A 14,973-nucleotide genomic window follows, 5' to 3' on the forward strand; every position below is an offset into this window, starting at 1 on the left:
TACCAACACTTTCCCAATAGATGAAGTTGATCAGAAAAGGATCGGACATGTTGGATTTCGACTGCCTTATGCTTTTGTTCTCAAAGAGATAAGCTGCCACGGTCATGGTTCTTGATTTGTGTAGCTTCCAGCAGTTGGCCCTCTAGTGATCATACAGTATAATTAGTCTGTGGACAGGTTATAATTGCTGTTAGTGGGCCAACCCCTTCAATTACGATACAACTCATGGCCTGTGCTCAGGTGGGGTGCTGCCCCTGAAAGAAAGTAGCTATGTATTTATACTTCTATATTACCCTATATCATTGTTCTGTTTTTATTCTTCTTTTCTCTTTGTTATGGCATATTACATTTCCAGTTCTGGCTAAATTCACACAACACTTGGTGGGACTGTATGAAAAAGTTGTGTCTAACATACAACCAGACACATATGCCTATAAAGTTGCATATCCCTTCCATTAACTATCAATAAAAATGCATGTATATTTGTATATAGTTATATTGAATGGCGCAGTCATTATAGTTGGGGCTATAGAAGTCCCACATATAGTGGCCAAACGTTTGTAATGTATAAAATAATTTTACTTGACTTAGATTGTTATAGATTTCTCTGTGATGAGGTCTCGAAAAAAAAGGGCTAATACCATCTCAATGCCACTGTTTATGTAAGTCGTTTTTGTTGATCCCTGGTGTGAAACAATTGAAGAACAGTATGAGGGATTAGATTTGTTCCATATCATGCCTTGGCTGGGGAACAATGGGACATACACATTTGCCTTTTACTAACAATTATTCCAATTTAATGTAGTATTGTAAGGAAATGAAATGTCATAACAGAACGCAATGTTCTGTGCCTTCATAGCTCATTGTAATTCAGCTTCTTGTTGCTAGAGATGTATTCGTCTTCACATAACGCATTCTATCCCTTTGCACACTTCTTCATCATACACAACTAAAAATACTCACAATGAACTTAACTAAGTTTGCAAAACTTTGCCTGAAGATACAGAATTCCTAAGTTTGCCAAGTAGCATTGAACAAAAGACAGTGGGATTCTTTTATAGGGTGCCGGCCTGTGTAATAATATGGGCCTGTTCCTTAGACGGAGCCTGACAGCTTAGACTTGTGGACATTTTTTTTTTGTAGATTAGAAAATGTAAGATCGTACAGGTGTATGCAGTTCTTTATAAACAACTCCATTATCATTTATTTGGAACACCCTTTCCATTACATTTTTTTAGACTTTGTACCCACAATCTGCCCCCTCCCTCCCCCCAAACTGCTTGTACCTTCAGATAGCTGCTTTTAATCCAAGATCTGTCCTGGGTTCCATTCAGCAGGTAATGTAGTTATTGTCCTAAAAAACAACTTTTAAACTTGCAGCCTTGTGTCAAACGGATGTGGCCTAGAGTGTCTGTGCCCTAGGCTTGCAATTCCCCTCCATCCCTCTTTTCCCTCCCCATCATTAGGAATGGCCCTGGGCAGGATTTCTCCTAATCCTCACTTGTCTGCACACCGCACATGGGCCTTAACCATCCAATACATGTGCACCACTTAGACAAGTGATGAATAGGGGAAGAGGGACGGAGAGGTGGTGCAGGCCTAGGGAACAGACGCTCTAGGTTACGCCAATTTGACACAGGGCTGCAAGTTTAAAACTTGTTTTTTAGGACTATAACTGCATCACTTGCAGCAGACCCCAGGACAGATCTTTGATTGAAAGCAGCTATCCAAAAATCAGGTATCACTTTATTAAAGAAAAGTAAAAAAAAAAAATGTTATTGGACAGAAGTCAAAGTCTGTAAATGAAGCTGCAAACAAGTATGAGTATTCCAGCAACTTGACATCAGAATAACCCTCTGTGTTACAAAGAAGCTACAATGTTGCGGATAAAACCAGTCAGGGATTTGTTTCTATCAACTGTCTCAGAAGGGAGGGGGAGGAGGGGGAGACAGAGAGAAAAGCTCACACACAGATTTTTTTGTCCAGCAGAAAGCAGCAGCTCAGAACTTGGGGAAGGAAACTAAATAGATAATAACAAGTATGGAATTCATTGTTAGTCTCACCATGGGCAGCAACATATCAAAAGTTATGTTTAAGCGGAATACCCTTTAATAATTCCCAATTGTTATGTTATTAGGGTCAATTATTTAAAAACAATTCATTTCTGGCCAGCAGGGGCTTCTACTCAAATCAGCAAGCTACAAGGAAGGGTTTCCTTTATGCGTGAAATAATATTGATTAACCAATATAATAAGTATTGGGTATCGACAATTCATTCTACATAGATTATAACTGTAATGGTGATCAATATCAGATATTGGCATAAAGAAGCTGAAGCTTTGATTATATCCATGACATAGATGCTGCATATTAAGCAGTGGATAGAGCACATCACCCTTTGAGTTGTTACAGTGTGTGGTATTTTCTTCCAGGGGAATTAGCATTTTATAATTATGAACGTTGATAAGTGAATCAGGTACTTGAAGCCAATTTTTATTTCTGAGCATTTTAATTACCCAAAATCATTCTAATACATATTTGCATAGGCCGCCAGGAAATGTCTCCTTATAATTTGGCTGTAATTTAAAACATATTGCCAAGTAAACCCGGGGAGGTCTGTTAATAAGGCGGACTGGGGGGATGGAGGATCTAAACGTAAGGGCAAATAGTGATATAGCAAAGAGAATTGGCATAAAACACCATACTATATGCCAGCTCTGCACAGTAAAAATAGTATAATAGTATAAATAATGAGAGACCACTACTTCAGGCTATGTTCACACACCGTCATAATGTCCATTATGAATAACGGCCATTATTTTTAAATAATGGCCCTTATTTGCCATTAAATCATGGCCGTCCAGTAAAAAAGGAGTGGATTGAAAACACAGAAAGTCTATGTGGATGGCCGTTACTGACTTTATTTTGAAACACCCGTCTTAAATGGCGACCATCCACTAAATTTCAACAGTGAGTGAACATAGCCTTTCTGTGTTTTCAATCGACTCCTGGTTTTGGTTGCAAAATACTGTATGGGAACCTAGCCTCAAGTGGGATTTGTCAGCTGCAATGCAAGTTCCAAACTGTTGACACTGTTAGATAGCTGTTAGGTTGAGGGGACACATGGTAACTTTCATACATCTATCTGTCAGAGAGGCGTTCCCAAGCTCCTGAAGTTTAGCAAGCTGGAATACCTCCTTGTGTCTTCTATCACCATCTCTGCCTACTTGGTTGACAATTAGCTCTCCCAATCAGAATAGGAGCAGTTAGGAAGGGGAGCAAGGAGGTGTTCTAGCCATCACACAAGCACAACCAAAAAAATCCATTGTAAAGCAAATCTTGTAGAAAGGAGGTCCAACAGCATCCAGTGATGAGTTTTAATATTTATAAAAAAAAATTACAAAAAATACGACGTTTCGTCCCCTGCTTGGGCCTTTGCAGGGGTCGAAACGCCATATTTTTTTTGTAAGCTTGGTTTTCGATAAATATTGAAACTCATCACTGGATGCTGTAAGGCCTCCTTTCTACAAGTTACTCCCCGGGCATTCTGGGCTCTCCAGCGTGCATCTCACAACTTCTACTTACCAGGGACTATTGGTGCTGCTGACACCAACTATTGTTTTAAAGTTAAAGCAAATCCGTCCTTTGCTGCCTGTGTCTGTGTTTTTATTTTCATAACAAAACACCTTTATTTTTTATGTGAATAGGGTCAAAGAGATGGAGCCTATTGTTTCCTGGGCCCTAGCACCTCATATGCCTCACTGTATGGAGAGTGTATACCACTAACTATACAAGGGACATGGCATACAGAACAGTAAGGTATAGCAGTGCTAGGGCCTAGGGAGTAAAAGTACTACTCAGAACCCCAAAAATGTGTGGTTTCTTTTTGTAAAAATAAAAACACAGACACAGGCATGGACAGTAAGTAATCCTCTCCAGTAGGTGCGCGAGCCCAGTAGTCCTCATTTTTCATAAGAACAGAAAACTCCGCCCACTAGCTGCTGATTAGAAGTTATCTACAGTCAACTATCAATCAGCCGGTGGAGAGAGGGGTGTGGCAAGAATCCTATTCTCCTGCATATTAGGAGAACAACTCTACTTAATGGTTTAAGTAATACACCGATCTGTTCAGCATTTCTGTCTCTAGTTTATGACCTCATTTAAGGCAGTATATATCTAGTAACAAGTATAATTTACCATGATGATGATGATGGTCGGCTAAAATTGGCCAAGATTAGCTGCTTTGGCAGACCACTATTTCTTGCGTATATCCAGCTTGAGGCTATAGAATAATCTTGGTTAAAAACATAAAAGACCTTTTCTAATAGTTTTAAACAATCACTGCAGGCTAGAATGAGAAAAAATAAAAAAATCTACTGTTGCCGCCCCAGCGTCTCCTAAAGCAGAGAACATCTGCATGTGAAATCTATTTTCCAGCAGAATTTGTGTATTCCTAGGAAATGGTTATTTTCTTAGATCGGGCAGATTGAACACCTGTCTGTTACGCAGAGGCGGTTAGAATGGAAACTTTTACTGCTCGCTGTGGGGCATGGTCTACACAGACGGCTGGAACAGGTTGTGTTATATAAGATTGATGGCAACAAAGATTCTATTATATTAATCAAATCCATTGATTTTCTGGTGGAATCTTCTGTTCAGCCAGCGGAAGAACTAGATTACACTGACACTACCATTATTCAGCTGCGCTATTCCATGTCCTTAAACTAGTAAAATGGAGGAAATAAATTAAATACAGAAGGCATCAGTAACTATGGACATTTTAATAGGAAATGTCTGACTGAGGAGCATATAGACATAGCCAGGCTTGGTTAAACTGCACCAAGACCAGACCGACATAATATACTGTCCTTGATAGGAATTATTCTTTACATTCTTGCAAATTTCACTTCAACCCATAGCGATATTTTTTAATTTAGTATTAGCCTCTTGTTGCGTCATTCCCTATGAGCTGTGTATGTTTTTCTGTCTATCCATCATCGTATACTCTCTACTGTATGTGTTTCATAAACTAGCTCTTAAAAGGTTGAAAAAAAACAGTTTTTCTTTCAAATCAACTTGTGTCATAAAGTTATAGAGTTAAAGTTAGATTTGTAAATTTCTTCTATTAAAATAATCTCAAGTCTTCCAGGTCTTATCAGCTGCTGTATGTCATGCAAGAAGTGGTGTATTCTTTCCAGTCTAACACAGTGCTCTCTGCTACTACCACTGTACAAAACAGGAACTGAACAGAGCAGTAGCAAATCCCAATAGAAAACTTCTCCTGCTCTTGACAGTTCCTGTCATGGACAGAGGGGCAGCAGAGAGCACTGTGTTAGACTGAAAAGAATACACCACTTCCTGCAGGGCATACAGCAGCTGATAAGTACTGGAAGACTCGCTAGACCCGCAGCTGATTACTATTGGTTTAGATTGTTCTAGAATGGTCAACTTTAGGGCCCCCTTCATGGGAAATACAGTTTTAAAGTCAAATAAGAATCTGTTGTACGTTTATTTTTAATTTTTCAATCAAAATTGTTACCGTGTGTTTGACATTTTTTTCATCTTTATTCGTCTAAACTCTCTTTACATTTTGTAGTTAGAAGATGCGCAGACCAAAAGACAGGAAAAACTTGTAGAAAAACACAAAGAGATACGACAGCAAATATTGGACGAAAAGCCTAAGGTAAAGTTTTGTGTGAATATTTATTTTTATAATAAAAAAAAAGAACAAATATTCTAATTTTTGTAAAAATGTATACCATTCCATACAGATAGGTGAAACGCCTCCTTTTATATTTAAAGTATTAGAAAATTTCCATACAAAAACACAAACATTCCCCCTCTACAATTTTCCCATAAGTTATCAAAATACATTGTAATACAAAGTACAGGGATAAATAAATAAATATATATATATATATATACATACACATATGTTCAAGTTGTGCTCATCTCAAATCATCACCTTACCAGTCACTTTACAAGCCCATAGTTTCCATATATTTCTAGATTGCTGTAGTTTATTACATGCCATGTTGACTCTTTTTTTACATGTTTTTGTTACATTGTTGTGTTGATTTTTTATGCAGTACTTACTATGTAAGCAGAACCTTGCCTACATGGTTAGCATTGAGTTTTAATACAGTACTTACTGAGTAGGTTAAAACATGCCTATATGGTATAGCATTGAGTTTTTATACAGTACTTTCTATTTAGGTAGAAATTTTCCTGTAGTATAGCGTTAAGCTTTTATTCAGTACTTACTATGTAAGCAGAACCTTGCCTACATGGCATGGCATTGAGTTTTTATACAGTACTTCCTATGTAATTAGAAATTTGCCTGTATGGTATAGCATTGAGTTTTTGTACAGTACTTTCTATTGGGCTAGAAATTTGCCTGTATGTTATAGCACTGAGTTTTTATACAGTATTTTCTATTTAGGTTGAAATTTACCTGTATGGTATAGCGTTAAGCTTTTATTCAGTACTTACTATAAGGGGCGTAGCTAGGATTCATGGGGCCCCATAGCAAAAAACTGTATGGGGCCCCCCTCCCCTACACACTAATATATATAATATATATATATATATATATATATATATATATATATATATATATATAACCTGGTGATGTGGCCAAAAAAATAAATCTCTTTTGCCCAGAGGCAGAATCCTGCGTGCAGCCACAACAGTGACTGGCAGATCAGAAAGCCAATGTCTGCTTGTTCTGTCCATCCACTGCTTTTAACTATAACTGCCTATTAGGAGCCTAATGGTTATGTACATAGGTGTAGGAGCAGACTACCCTCAGCTTAACTCCTTGTGTACTACAGTGTGTAAGTTACCCAGTGTTCTCTTACATGCTGCAACACAAAAACGGGTTAATAGGGAGAAGACAATTAGCTCTCTGCTTCACTACTCCTGCACTGATAACCTCTGACCTCTGCAGGAGCTCAGAGAACATAGGTCAGAGGTTATCAGAGCAGTGAAGCAGAGAGCTAATTGTCTTTAGCTTATTCACCCTTTTTTTGTGTTGCAGCATGTAAGAGAACATTGGTGCACTTACACACTGCAGTACATAAGGGGTTAAGCAGAAGGACACAGCAGGCTCTTATCTTCCCTGTCCGTCCCCAGGCCCCCTCATCCCCACGGGCCCCATAGCAACTGCCTTCACTGCCTCTATGGTAGCTATGCCACAGCTTACTATGTAGGCAGAAACTTGCCTGTGCACTACGGCATTGAATATTGCCTTATTTGAAGAAGGTCAGAACTGGCACAGTGTATACAGTTCATTTGTACTCTACAACCTATACCTTTACCCTTCTTCCAACAGTTCAGTATCCACCTTTATAACAAAGAAATGATGTTATCGGGGATTAGATTACAATAATTGATGATTTCCTTCCCTTCGATGAACTGTTTTACCATTTTACCAACAGATCTTAGAGAAAGCACAGTCTTCATTTTCCCTCACTAAATTCATTTCACTTCCCTGATATATAATGTGTAAGTCACAGACTATATTGTATCTGCTGATGTGATCTATGGTCACGGCTACTGTACTGTGGATGAAAGTAATGAACTCTTCACGGAGCCAAAACTTAGATTAAGAGACTCTCCTCTGCGAATCCAATCTGAAATGACAGTAAGCAGAGGACAGGGAGCATTTAGTATCTGCGCTATATGAACTGCTCATCTATAAATCGCTTGTCTATATATAACTTCTACAATAGATCTGTTTAAAGGGGTACTCCGGCAAAAATCTTTTTCTTTCAAATCAACTGGTTTAAGAAAGTTATATAGATTTGAAATGTACTTCTTTTTAAAATTCTCAAGTCTTCCAGTACTTATCAGCTGCTGAATGTCCTGCAGGAAGTGGTGTATTCTTTCCAGTCTGACACAGTGCTCTCTGCTGCCACCTCTGTCCATGTCAGGAACTGTCCAGTTCTGAAACCAGTTGATTTGAAGGAAAATGATTTTCACTGAAGTATCCCTTTAAGCCATCACAGTTGGAACAATCCATTGTGACTTTTGCATACTTGCCTAATAGAAGTCTATCAGAGTTTTGTCTACTGGGTAAAAGGTGGAAACCACTTTTAACAATTACACTTTTAATAAACTGAGGATAAGAGTAAATGCATGTTTTTATATGCTAATAAACCTCTAGAACCCATTGGGAGGGCCTGATCACTACAAGTGCCCACTGCTTCTCTTCTGTATCCCAGCCCAATGCCAACCCTTTTCTGTCCAACATTCCTCTTCCGCACACACAGAGGGACCTCTAGGGAAATAAAGTTTAGTCCCCCTCTATGATGGTTATTGCCCCTTATAGGCACCACCACCATAGGCAGCAATGGCTGATGCATGCATAGCTTTTTCTGTTTCAATATAGTATTTTTATTTTTTATTTTTATCTGTTAAGATACATTGTTGTTGTTGTTGTTGTTTTTTTTTTAACTTTAAACAAAAAATGAGGTGAAAGACAAGGCAAGACAAGACTTTGTGGAGGATCAAGTGATAGGCCCCATTAAATATGGTTGACAGTGGTATCTTTTAGACAGCTACTTTCTGCCACAGATTCTAAAGGCCGGATATGTATATGTATATATGGATATATGGAGCTTGAACCATTAGGATCTGTTTTCCATTAATTTACATTATAAAAAAAATATAAATGATTGAAATTGAGACATTTTTAGCATACGCAAAAACTTGGTTGTCCACGTTTTTCAGTACATTAAAATAAATAATTACAAACTGACCCTTTATACGGACAGGAAAAACGCAGTGTGAACCTAACCTAACCCCAATTGATAGATGTTTCTATGCACAGAAACTCCACGATACCTCCAGACTTTACTTCCTATCTGAAAGCTCTTTCAAGCCAATTTCCTACTTTATAGCCCGTAATCAAATTCACTATTTATAATGTCATTAGGTTATAGATTCCTTTCAGAAAACCTTGCAGGACATGAGCTGCGGCTTTGGCACTGGACCATCTTCAACAGCTGAGCGACTCGTTCAGGAACGTTAGCTAAGGATATTGCAGAACGGAAAGGAGAGTCCAATAAAAGTCAATGTATAACGATGCGCCTTACAGATTACATAATGTAAGGATTATTCAGGTCATCTTTGATTTTCCTCCTAGTTGCATTGTGAGTGCGAGTCAGTACTGAACCTCAGGGCATTTATAGTAAAATGTAGTCGCTGTAAGGTTATTTTCCTGACTTCTGTATTTACTTGTTACCAAATTCTGGAACAGGTGATCAATGTCCGCACCTTCTGTATACCTGCAATTACAAAATTAATTTTTTACAATGGAAGTCAATAGCAGACAATTGCTTGCACCCCGTAAGCACTGTTCAAGCATGAACACCAAATGTAAAGCCCAAATAATACGTGGACAGCATTTTCCTACTTGACATATAAGGCCAGGTTCACATTACGTATAACACCGGCCGTTCTGTATGTATATGCTCCGGACGTGATTTCATTCATTCACAATACAATGTATGTTTTGTGTAAATCCCAGTCGTTGTTGTGAATTGCAACAATGGACGTGATTTACACAAAACATACGTTGAGTGAACGTGGTCTAATGCCGCATGCTGGTATGATAGAGTTGTCTCTTTAAAGTGCCCCAACGCTTTTATCTCTCTCCATCCGAAAATACACTCCTGACATACTGTACGTGCCTGCGGGCACCTCAGTGCATTATTCATGTCTAACCTATAAATATGGGCATCATGTGGGTTCTTGGCCACATCTCTGAACATTTTCTCCGGACCCCTCCTGGATATCAATTACGGGAGTATAACATCCACACTTATATCCGGGAGAGACGGACCAAAGTGACAAAGACAAACACTAAACACGAAGGAATTCTTACAATGTGCTTTACTTATTCCGGGTCACAATTGTTAGAAACAAACATTTCAAAAATGTTATTTTATGTTACAGAAAATGAAATGACTTGAATGGGGCTTTGTTGTGGAAATGATGGGAAAGCGTTCATTTCACGGGATTCTTTGCTTCTAGTAAATCTAGGTCATTTCGGTGTTTGTCTAGCATTTTGTTCCCATCGAGTTACAGATTGTGTTTGGAGTGATGGCAAATGGAGGCTGTAAATGACATTTCCAGGGTTCCTTGTTCCATTGCTCCTGTTCCGCTGTTGTTATCCGGTAAGAGACAGCACGGCAGTGTAGATAGTCTAACACTGAGCTTTAGATGGAAGAAATCCTTCTTAATGCTTATTTACAGGATTTGTTGTAGGATAAACTATTGTAGAGTCATATTCACATTCTAAAAGCAGTGTTAACGGTAGAGTAGGGGAAATGGCTCCAATTATAAAGGGTATATTCTGCAGCATTACTCATAGTGAATAGGGATTGAGAACAGTATAAAAGATTTTCTCCATTTCACATAAATAGCCATGTGATAGTTAAGGATAGTAAGGATTAAAAAAAACATAGCTGCCTTTTTCGAGAAACAGCACCATCATTCTACTCAGTTTGGGTGTGGTACTGCAGCTCGCTTCCACGAAAAGTGAATGAAGCCAAATTGTAATGCCACACACAACCTAAGGGCAGGCATGATGCTGTTATTGGCCCTCTGTGCCCCCATATTAAAGTTAGACTCCCCTCTGTATATCTATATAATATTTAATATAATATATTATATATATAAATATATATATATATATATATATATATATATATATATATATATATATATATAAAAAATATATAATATTTCTGTGCAGCCCTCCCCCTCAGAAGGTAGTGTCCTCCATGTAGGCATCCCCCTCCAGCACCAGCTCTCATGTAGGTAATCTACCCAATATGTATTCCCCATGCAGGCATCCCTCCTCGCAACTACCTCCTCTACCTCAGTAATCATCTCCCTGGTAATCCTCTTGATGGCTACCCCCCCCCCATGCCCCAGCAGACTGTACCCCAAAATTAGGCACCCCCTGTCAGTTAAACAGCATATTCCATACCCCAACCTCTGTAGATGACATCTTTCCCAGGAGTTAGGCCATACCCATAGGCATCCCCCTCTATAACTGAGGGGGGAAAAGCCCTACTTACCAAAAAGCTATACTTACCTGCTGCAGCACTGTCGTTTTCTGGTACCGCCTCTTTTCCTGCTCTGCCAGTGCATGTGTGAAGTCAATCATGCTCTGCATCTTTAAAGGGGTAGTCCACAAAAAAATTTTTCTTTCAAATCAACTGCTGCCATGAAGTGCCAGAGATTTGTAATTTACTTCTATTAAAAAATCTCAAGCCTTCCAGTACTTATCAGCTGCTGTATGCCCAACAGGAAGTTGTATTATTTCCAGTCTGGAGAGCAGGAGAGGTTTTCTATGGGGATTTGCTCCTGCTTTGGACAGTTCCTGACATGGACAGAGGAGGCAACAGAGAGCACTGGGTCAGACAGGAAAGAAAACACCACTTCCTGCTGAACACACAGCAGCTGATAAGTACTGGAAGACTTAAGATTTTTTAATAGAAGAGAATTACAAATCTCTGGCACTTTATGACACCAGTTGATTTGAAAGAAAACATTTTTTGGTGGACTACCCCTTTAAGGGCTCTTGTGGCCGCAACAGTGATTGGCTGAACAAAGAGCCAAATCTTTTCTCGCTTTGTCAATCACCCTACCATGCTAAACTGTATGTGCTCCTCAGGACTATATACAATTATATAGCAACATGAAACTGTCAATTTCTAAAAATTATAATCATCATATACATCATTCATGATGACTGTGATTACAGTGCAGGTAAAAGGGGGTGCACTGTGTGCTCCTATGGAGTAAAGTGTTGATATTGACCTATGGTTCTTTGTAGTTATAGAAGGTAACATAGTACCTATTAGGACAGTTCTTATGGAGAATTATCAGAATGGCAAGACCTCATTCATATACTTTATACTACACTGTGATTTTATTTTCTTATATTCATACCCTTACCTTATCCTGCACTTGTACATTGATATACATTTTACTATAATTATCCAATGACATTATTCTTTTGTATTCAGACTCTTGCTTTATCCTACAAATGTACATGTAATATTCTGTATTAGGGTATGTTCATACAAAGTAAAACAAGTGGAATTGCCGCGGAATCAGGATGCCTCACGTGCCTACGTTTCCAGAGAGTAAAGACGCGCGAGGCATCCCATTGACAGACTGAGGCAGGTGGGATTCCTAAAAAGGGGAGTAGGGATTACCATTCTCGAAATACTGTTGGTGTTGGTCTACCTACAGATGTTTTCTTGTATTTTACTAACTAGCCCGATCCTAAAATGACCCTAAAATACTCGTCATAAATATCCCATATCCCTTCAATGGATGCCGTTAGTCTTGCCCAGCCTTGTCCAGTCACAATCCACCTCTTTGGCACATTCCTCTTTCTCTGATTCTGCCTAAACTAAGAAAGCAATCGATACACATGTAATTTAACTCTGCAATTTAATTTGATTCTGATCACTAGGACGAGAACGAGGACATCAGACACCGGCCTTAAGTTAATTTGCTAAAATAATACATTTCTAGAATTACGATCTCATTGTGTTATAGGATTTTACGAGGCTGGAAATTACGTTTAATTAAATATATTGATCTGTTAGTTTGTCGCAAAGATTAGAAATATTAGCATTAGTCGCATCCATATCCTGTATGCTATATACAATACTATATACAATGCAGGGAACGGCCATGTTGGTATTGAAACTTTCTTGTTATCCTCATAGTTTTCAGCTTGAGATGGGATGCGTTGGGCTTTTATAATGATTGTGTCCTTAAAGAATTACCTACTGTTCAAATCAATTAAAGGGAACCTGTCACCATTCGTGGCCTGTCAGTTTTAGTAAATACCTGTATTTCCAATGAATCAACAATTTTGGATAATTTTTTCCTTCTATCTCTGTGATGTGTTGTTCCTCTGTTAGGGCCCTATTATATAGAACGATAATCTGCGGAATCAATCAGATTACGCAGATTATGGCCCCATGTAATAAAGACAATGATCAGCCTTTAAAAACGACCATCGGCTGATCATGTCTATTGGTCCTGCCTAAAAATCCACCGAGCGCACATCTCTACATGTAATAGCGATGTGTCACCGACGGCTGATGACTGTATAAAAAAAACTTTACACATACCTCTCCTCGCTCCCGGTGTTCTTCTCATTTCTGCCCGCTCCCCAATGCCACCGATGAAGCTTCTACTTTGGTCTTTCAGTGAATCACTGGCTGCAGTACTGTCCTGTATTGGACAGTGATTGGCTGAGCGGACTGTCACTTCAGTTCCAGCAGTGGCAGCGGGGAGCGGGCAGAAGCTAAAAGAACACCAAGGAGCATGGGGAAGTATGTATAAAGTTTCTTGTTTTACGCTTAGGCAATGGCTATGTTTATACAATATTTTTTCCTCTCCGTTTGAAATAACGTCCATCATTTTGAGTTTAAAATTTAAATCATTTCGCTGTTTGGCCGCCCATCAGTGCAGTGATGACTGTTGGTATATTATTTAAGATTAGGTGGAATAATTGCCCTTTGGGTGTGTCTTTAATTGAAAACTCCATTGAATTCAATAGTAAAAACGGAACAACAGTAGAAGAACGGTGAAAGAATAAAAAATGTGTGTGAAGAACTAAAAAATAATCTTGACATCCATGCAGGCAACGTCTGTCATTTCATACACTGTGTGCATTGGACGTTCGTCATCCCATTGAAGCTAATGCATTGCATTGAAGTCAGTTAAATTGCGGCAAAAACTGACATCTTTTTAAATAGAAAAGGCGGACACCTTTTCTCTTTTTTTAACGTTTTGTGAACATAGCCAATGGCTGCATCGACCTCATTAACCATATATATATATATATATATATATATATATATATATATATATATATATATAGAGCCCTGGCTACACAATTATCAAGCTGTGTAATAGACTCAGTAAGCGAGCATCAATCTAGCTTATCTGGAATATCGGGTTGTGTAATACGGCCCTAATTCTTACTAGCAGTGTATGACTAAGTAACCAACTGGGTGTCGCCACTTGGGGGGGGGGGTGCCCCTACTTTGTTTGAAACTGTCAGCTCTGATTGGATAATGTCAGACAGTGTAGGGACATGACCCCTATTGGTAACACACCCAATTGGTCATTGAATCATACATTTCTAGTAAGAAAAACAGAGGAATGGCACAACACAGAGCTATAAAAATAGGTGATCCAGAATTGTTATTTATCAGCCTTGTATCTGTTAAAAACGGACCTGCAAAGAAAGGTCACTAGTCCACTTTAACCCCTTAGCGACCCATGACGTATCTGGTACGCCATGGTGCCGCGGGGGGTGTTCAGAGCGGGGTCCCGCCGGGACCCCGCTCTGAAAGGCGCCGCTCCCGGCTGTGATCTGCAGCCGGGGAGCGCCTCTATTAGCCGGCATGGATCCCGTTACCGTGCCGGCTAATTAAGCACTTCAGTGCAGCTGTCAAACCTGCCAGCTGCATTGAAGTGCTTCAGACCTCATGTCCCTGGTGTCTAGAGGGACAGATCCGTTCTTCTGGCAGGCCCAGGCCTCAACGTCGCAATGACGCTGATCCCGGCTCGGCAGTAGATTGCTGTGGCCTGCAGCAGGCCATAGCAATCTATTACCGATCTAATCGATCTTTGCTGTGTATATACACAGCATTGATCTCTATGAGAGATCAGTGCTGTGTATATACAAGTCCCCCAGGGGGACTTCTAGTTCATGTGAAAAAAAAAGTAAAAAAGTGTTTTTATTAATAAAAAATTCCCTCCCCTAATAAAAGTCCAAATCACCCCCCTTTTCCCATTTTACAAATATAAATAAACATATAAATAAATATGTTTGGTATCGCCGTGCACGTAATCGCCCGTACTATTAATTAATCACATTCCTGATCTTGTACGGTAAACGGCGTAAGCGCAAAAAAATTCCAA

The 14,973-nt window shown here is 39.2% G+C and overlaps 1 protein-coding gene across 2 annotated transcripts in view; it reads left to right on the forward strand.

Moving 5' to 3' along the window:
• Positions 1–14,973, forward strand: part of PLCB1 (phospholipase C beta 1) — a 510,352-nt gene that overhangs the window by 460,500 nt on the left and 34,879 nt on the right. For both annotated transcript variants that reach the window (XM_069955509.1, XM_069955510.1), the window contains one exon: positions 5,597–5,683. In XM_069955509.1, the coding sequence (XP_069811610.1) occupies positions 5,597–5,683 (87 nt within the window). The remainder of the gene's footprint in view (positions 1–5,596; positions 5,684–14,973) is intronic.

This window comes from Dendropsophus ebraccatus, chromosome 15 (genome assembly GCF_027789765.1).
Source record: "Dendropsophus ebraccatus isolate aDenEbr1 chromosome 15, aDenEbr1.pat, whole genome shotgun sequence".
NCBI lineage: Eukaryota > Metazoa > Chordata > Amphibia > Anura > Hylidae > Dendropsophus > Dendropsophus ebraccatus.